At 37.0% G+C, this 6,803-nt stretch overlaps 1 protein-coding gene across 1 annotated transcript; it reads right to left on the reverse strand.

The window, feature by feature from the left end:
- Positions 1-503: 503 nt before the first annotated feature.
- LOC131621829 (proteasome subunit beta type-1-like) lies at positions 504-3,491 on the reverse strand. Its single transcript, XM_058892868.1, has 8 exons — positions 3,395-3,491; positions 3,140-3,199; positions 2,955-3,062; positions 2,669-2,750; positions 1,469-1,598; positions 1,246-1,388; positions 1,068-1,154; positions 504-779 (listed from the first exon to the last, which is right to left on the reverse strand). The coding sequence occupies exons 2-8, from the start codon at positions 3,184-3,186 to the stop codon at positions 705-707; spliced, it is 672 nt and encodes a 223-aa protein (XP_058748851.1). The 5' UTR covers positions 3,187-3,199; positions 3,395-3,491; the 3' UTR covers positions 504-704.
- Between the last annotated feature and the right edge of the window lie 3,312 nt (positions 3,492-6,803).

Raw genomic sequence — 6,803 nt, forward strand, 5'->3', positions numbered from 1 at the left:
CAATCAAAGATTCTGAACTTCTTAAACAATTCAAGTGTATTCACTTTTGAATTTGAGAGTGTACAACAGCCACAATATGTTCATCAACAAAAATAATTAAATACCTGCCAGAATAATAAGTTCATTAACAAAAATAGTTAAATACTTGTTTTCGTCTAGTGATGATACTTTAGAATGTATAACCTCTATTGTGCATCATTTGATCTCTTAGATATAGTTCCATCATTTGATCTCTTAGACATATTTGATGCAAGTAAATTTTGGTCCAAAACAAGTATGGAGGTGAATGGTCCAAAAAAATGTGGATTCCACCATTTTGGATGAGACTTTGGTAGTAGTACTCTTCATTACATATTAGGAGTTGTATGGTATACTAATCCTTAACTATGTCCAATTACACACTACTGAAATGCTGAAGTTGATTTCTTTTTGAGATAACATTAAAGCAAAATATCTTATGCTATTCATTTTTAAACGCAGTAGACTTCAATAGAGTTAAGAAATGGCTCAGATAACATCCAACGCAGATATAAAGTAAAAAAAAAATACAGTTTAGTTACAATGTCAGCAGACTAGAAATAGTTCAAATTGGAAGGAAAATCTGAATCTATTGCTGGGAAAAACCCTGACCACATTCAGAAATTTAGGAGTACTAAACATTCAAGTACAAGTCTATCATGAACATAAATGTCTGAGTAAAGACTTCAATCTTTCCTTAGCTCCATGAATTCACGATGAATACCACTGGCATTTAGGATGACAATTTCAATGCTATCCCCCTGTAAAAACATACATCCAAAGTAAGTTTAGAGCTTGTCTTAATGTCAAATGACAATTATGTAAAAGAACCCAAATTTTCTGCAGTCAAAATAACCCTGCATTCACAGTAGTCATGAGATTTCCACCGCCAGATTTTAATAGGACAGCTGCTTTTTTGGCTTTGCATATAAGGGTCTCAAACACCAAGTCAAAATATGGATCATTTGATATAGATTGAACGACTCAAATCCGCAATAGTGTGAATGTGATTTGGCAGACAATACATTTTCACGTGTAAACAAACTTACAGTGTATATATCTCTCTCAGATGCAGATGCAAAAACAGTTTTGACCAGATCAACTGCTTCTGTTTCAGAAAGTGGAGTAACAGCATCCTGCAAAAAAATCATATTTTAATGTAGAGGTGTTACTCAAACACGATTTAAACCATCAATTTCAACAAAAACACCAATTTAAGAACTTCACCTGGGCAGGCAAAAGGAGTGGGCTGGGGGACTTCAGTTGGTTATCAAGAAAAGGCATAATGAGGGTGGATCCAGAACCCTGAGAGCTATATCCCACCCTCTCATAGGAACCAACAGCATCATATGTGAAGACGCATCCCTTTCCTATTTTAGTTTGAAGTAGAAGTCAGAGTGAGCAAATACAAAATAGGATATGAACAATAAAAGAAAGCTGGAAATAGCACCTTCACTGTCAAGGCCGCCCAACACATTGAAAGAGTAATAAGGAAAGAAGCGTTTGTAATAAAGTGTGTTTGAAAGCAACTGAGCCATTGCAGGGCAGCTCATTTGCTTGTTGTGTTGATGCTGATATGTCTGCAGTCAGAATCAATATTGTCATTTCAACCATAAAATTCCATTTGTTGCCAAGGTAATATTAAAAACAAAAAGAGCCACAGAAGAACACAACAATTTATGAATCAAATATTCAAACAACACAGTTTTCACTAAATTTCTAACTAACATCTGACAGCATAAGTAATTAGGTTATATACATTGATGAAAGACTAGAAGCTTTAATAATTGATGTGATACGATTAGTATCATCTTAAAATAAACATTGTGCTAATTCCAAAATTAGTTATGCCGCAGGGTAACATTTCCAAAAAAGATATACAGGGGAAAGCCCAATGGTTAGACTAAGCATATGTTTGGTAACTTGTTTGGAGGGTATTTCTCGCGTCCATGTGCAAAGAAAACCTGGAAGAGTAAGAAGCTCCAATTAGAAGCATTGGCCAGACATGCGTCTTTAGACTCTTGGACGCAGAAACAAACAGAGGCTAACTTATACATAGAAAAGATGCAATAAGTGTGGGCATGTGTATAGTAGTATAGTTACACTGCAAATGAGGGTTGACCAATATAGTCCAATAATTTTAGGTAAAGGGAGATCAAATTTTTTTTGTCCAAAACGTTAAAACAAGTATACTGTGAATGGTCAATGTCAATCCTTAAAACTTAATACTAGACAAGCATTTTGTTGCGATTGGTGTCAATTAATCAATTTAACTAACTCTATATACCAAGTTAGTTATAGTTAAACTTACTTAAAGGATAATTATACTAAGGTCTTGGGTTACCATGAGAGCCTATAAATAAACAAACCATCAATGCAAATATTCAACACCAGTGTTGCAACCTAAGAATACTGAGTTTTTAGTTTCTTAGAAAGAATTTTGAACTGACAAAGTTCTCTTCCAAACTTCTCAACAAGAAAAGATTTCCAAGAAGTAACCAACATTAGTGAAGTATACAAACATAACAAAAACCCAAGGAAACCAAACAAACAACAAAGCTTCTCACATGTTAAGTCATCCTGAAAATGTTTACAATCTAAACAGTATCATTTATTTTGCTGTCACAAGGATCGAGACTCTTAGACTCACCAAATGTCTAGCAGACAAAACCTTCTGCAAAGCCTTCACATCAGCTTGAAAACCCGAAGAAGCCATAACACACTTCTCAGCTCTGTCATAAAACAAAACACAAACCCCAAAAAACTTACTTTACATTTAACATCCCTCAAGATCAAAATTAACATAACTAAAAAAGTGTGTCCTTTGTCTAATGCCGTAATCAAGAAAATTAACACCACTCAACAATTAGGTTTCAGCAAAGTAAAATTTCAAAAACAAAAAGCTGTGTAGAATGAGAAAATCAGAAACGGCATACAAATGAGAGATTTTGGAGTAATCACGAGTGAGGATGTTGTAACCAGAGGACATCCTGGTATCTGCTGCAATCACACAGTAATCCGATCCAGCAACAGCAACACAAGATCTACAAATAACGATCACATTAAAAAACAATAACTGTAAAAAATTAACTTAAAACAGAGAAGAGAATAAAGAGAGTACCCTCCATTGTTGTCATATGGAGACCAATTAGCGTGTTCTTTAGTCATGGTGAATAGGACTGCAAAAAACAACACCGAAAAATGTTAAACCTAACTCAAAAGCGATAAACAAAACAAAAAGAGGGATAATAGCTCATAACCAAATCGAGCAAATTAGGGATCGGAATTCGCTCAGAAATGAGGAAAAGAATAGAAAACGACCGGGAGGAAGAGATGGTTGGTTGTGAAATTGAAAGCGGAGAGGAGAAAGTGTTACCGTGGCGGAGTAAAGTTGAGATGTGGTGGTCGGAAGGCGGTGATGTGGGTAGTTGGCGTGACTAGGGATTGGTTTCTATGGAGTTCTAATTCTACTATTCGTGTCTTTCTTTCCACGTTAGTTTTTTTTTGTTTTGTTTTACGACTCTTTTTTTCTCGTTCTTTTTGGATATTTGGGCCTGGGACTAGGACTTTTTGTTGGGCCGTTTTTTTTAGGTCTGGACGTTTTTTGGAGCATTTAACTTGCCACTCCCAAGTTGAACATGATACCCTCGGATTTTGGTAAGTTCCAAATTGGTCGCAGACAAATTTGAGTTAAAAAGTCCGAACAAAATTTTCGGAAACATACATTTTAAAAAATTTGGTAAAAAATACAAGATTTTTTACCGAAAATTTGGAAATTTTCGGTAAAAAGGCACACATTTCAAAATTGTTGATAAAAAGTATCATGAGTTTTTTAACGGAAATTTCAAAATTTTCGGTAAAAGCGCATAGATTTCAAAATTACTAGTAAAAATTTCATGCGCTTTTATCAAAAATTTCTGGGAAAAACTCATGAAAATTATGATTTTTTATCAGAAATTTTTTATATAGTTTTAAAATTTCCAGTAAAAACTCGTACTTTTTGAAATTTGATAACTTTAAACAAGGGTATAATGGTAAAAGCATACAGTATAGAGCGATGTCAGGTATAAATGAGGGGGTGACAAGTTATTTCCTCTGTTTTTTTGGACTATTCAATACGGGCAGGGCCCAGTCCAGCATATTGCAATGAAGACCCAACAAGAGCGATCCAGATAGCAGTGGTCGTTGGGAGCTTGTCACCCACGTGCTCTATGGCTAGGGGTGGGAATACGGTGGCCCGAGGTAGGCTTTGCCAAGCCTGAGCCTAGCCTGTCAAAAATTCTAAAGCCTAAGTCTGGCCTGTGGCCTATCAAAGGCTTATTTTTAGGCCTAAGTCTAGCCTTTTCGAAGGCCTGTTTGGCCCAAGAGCCTACATAAAAGCCAATTTTATTTGAGCATTTGTCAATAAGAAATTTAACTAATGTTTAAATAGAATAACAAATTAAAAGATTAATAAGACTAAATGCTTATTTGCGTTGACTTATTCAAGTTAACCTATTAACATCAATTTTTTGATACTATTTATTTGAGAGAACTTACGAAAATAACTTATGACATTGTTCATAAAAAATTTGCAGTTAATTTTCATTCGTTCATCAAAATGACTAAGCTTGATTTTTGTATTTTAATTCAAAGTATGAATACAATATTATATTAATAAATAGATTATTCATATATATTTAAATAAGTCAGCCTACTAGGCTTAAAAGGCTTTTTGTATGGCCTCTGGCCTAGCATTTTTAGCTAAATAAGCTTTTAAAAAAGCCTAGGCCTTTTCTACTTGAAAAAAAAAGTCTGGTCTGGCCTGTGTAGGCTAGACCGTAGGCCCCTGTTAGTCGGCCTGACCTATTCCCACCCTTACCCGTGGCCAACTGTCTTCCGAAAGAATCAGTCCTCCACCTTCTGAGGTTCACGGGCAGTTGACCTAGGACGAAGATCACGCGCTGATTTTACCCTACCCTCGTAGGACCTAACAGTCTCCTAGTTTTGGCCTGTAAATTCAGTCCAAAATAAGAGACATTGGCCCAGCTGAGGGCTATAAATACCCTATTCCACAAGAGGGGCCAGTATTCACTATCATTCCATACTTCATATTTGCTTTCTCACTTTGAACCTCACTTTGGCATCGGAGTGTCTTGCAGGTACACCCCATATTCCTCTTCGGACTGACCACGGTCAAGTGTTGCAGGCCACAAAGATCTCATGATCCTAGTAAGATCAGTGACGCCTTCTGTGGGAACCAAGGAACCGTCGAGGAAAATTGAGTCCCCTCTTGACGAGGAGATGAATGACGAGTCCCTTAAAGAGGAGCTCGACCTAGTCGAAGAGATCCTGACAAGAGCAGGTCTCTGCGATGCCACATTAAAGCAACAAATAACTTTACTCCATGATGCCAAAGTCAGAAAACGCGAATTCCAAGTTGGCAGCCTAATCTTGCGGAGAAACTAGAAAGGCTTACGTGAGGGAAAAATTGGGCAAATTGGGAAGACCCTTATCGCGTCCGATAAAAAATGGACAACAGAGCCTATTACCTCGAAAACTTGCATGGGGAACAACTTGCTCGACCCTGGAAAGGTAAGAGGCTGAAACAATAATGCAGCTAGGCCTGTCATTTGGCCTAGCAGCTGACGCGCCCCGCTAGACGACAGCGGAGCTTTCCCGACCACAGAATCGTGTCGTGGTATGAACACCGCACTCTAAATTTCAACGAAGGTAGGTTTTTTTCACTCTTTTGACGAGCAGGACCTTAGCCCGATGGGGATTCCTCTACCGAGCTCCTTTGTCGCAGCAGCATCCAGGCAGGGCGCCCAGCTCACTATGAGAATGTCCACATCGCGAGGTCAAAGCCCTGACTGTGACCTTAACCTCGTTACCAATTTGGCCATCAACCACCTGATAAAGCGGGTCAATTCCCCCGGTCATAAGCTCGACATCAGGATTTACGATTCGAAGTTGCTTTAGTGTATGTTTGGTATGGATCTTGAGGTCATATTAGAAGTCATATCTTGTTGCCTTGACTCATTATAGGTCATGTGTTTGTCTCATTTTCACGTGGTCACAAATGTGAATGTATGCTTAATTGTTGCCATGTTACTTGACCATGCTCCTTGTGCTTCTTTTTAAAGCTTTAAGTCATGATTGTATGTTGCTTCTTGGTTAAGTTTCTTCCTCATTATGATAATTTTGAACCAATCTTTTGTCACTTTGATCATTTATATGACATGTTCTCATTGAACTAGCTTTGTGGTTACAAATTTGTGAAGTATCCTCATTCCTTGACCTAGTTTCTAGATGATTGAATACTTTAAACTAGACTTTGAGACATGATTATGTGTTCAATTTGCTACCATGCCTTGATATGTTGGTTATATGCTTTGAAACTTACTTGTATGCTAAGTTTTAGTGAATGGTTGTTACCTAAATGCTAGTGCACAAGTTGATTTGTTTGCTTAAGCCTTGAACTTCTTTGTTGTCTTGTTAGGTAGGGATTTTTAAGGTTGTGATTAGGGGGGTTGAGTGCTCATCTTTTGACATTTGTAAATGTTATGCCATGTTTGGTTTAATATCTTAAATGTTTAGTGTTGTAACATGAACATGTTTATGCTTTTGCCTTGATACTTGAAACTTGGTGTCGGTTTGCTAACCACTTGAATGAGTTGAATACCATGATGATGTATGTGATGTTGTGAGATCTCTTGAGCCAATGTTGATACCTTAACATGTTTCTTGAGTAGTTACTTAAAGTTAACCTTAAGGATCCATTTTGAATGTAAATCATATTGAAC

The sequence above is a fragment of the Vicia villosa genome, unplaced genomic scaffold (genome assembly GCF_029867415.1).
Source record: "Vicia villosa cultivar HV-30 ecotype Madison, WI unplaced genomic scaffold, Vvil1.0 ctg.000011F_1_1, whole genome shotgun sequence".
NCBI lineage: Eukaryota > Viridiplantae > Streptophyta > Magnoliopsida > Fabales > Fabaceae > Vicia > Vicia villosa.

Bases quoted from the DNA above. Each gene is read 5' to 3' on its own strand.
- LOC131621829 (XM_058892868.1), bottom strand. From the start codon at position 3,186: ATGACTAAAGAACACGCTAATTGGTCTCCATATGACAACAATGGAGG. The intron at 3,063-3,139 runs GTACTCTCTTTA...CGTTATTTGTAG, and splicing joins CCATATGACAACAATGGAGG to ATCTTGTGTTGCTGTTGCTG. The intron at 1,599-2,668 runs GTGAGTCTAAGA...TTCTGACTGCAG, and splicing joins TTTTGTCTGCTAGACATTTG to ACATATCAGCATCAACACAA.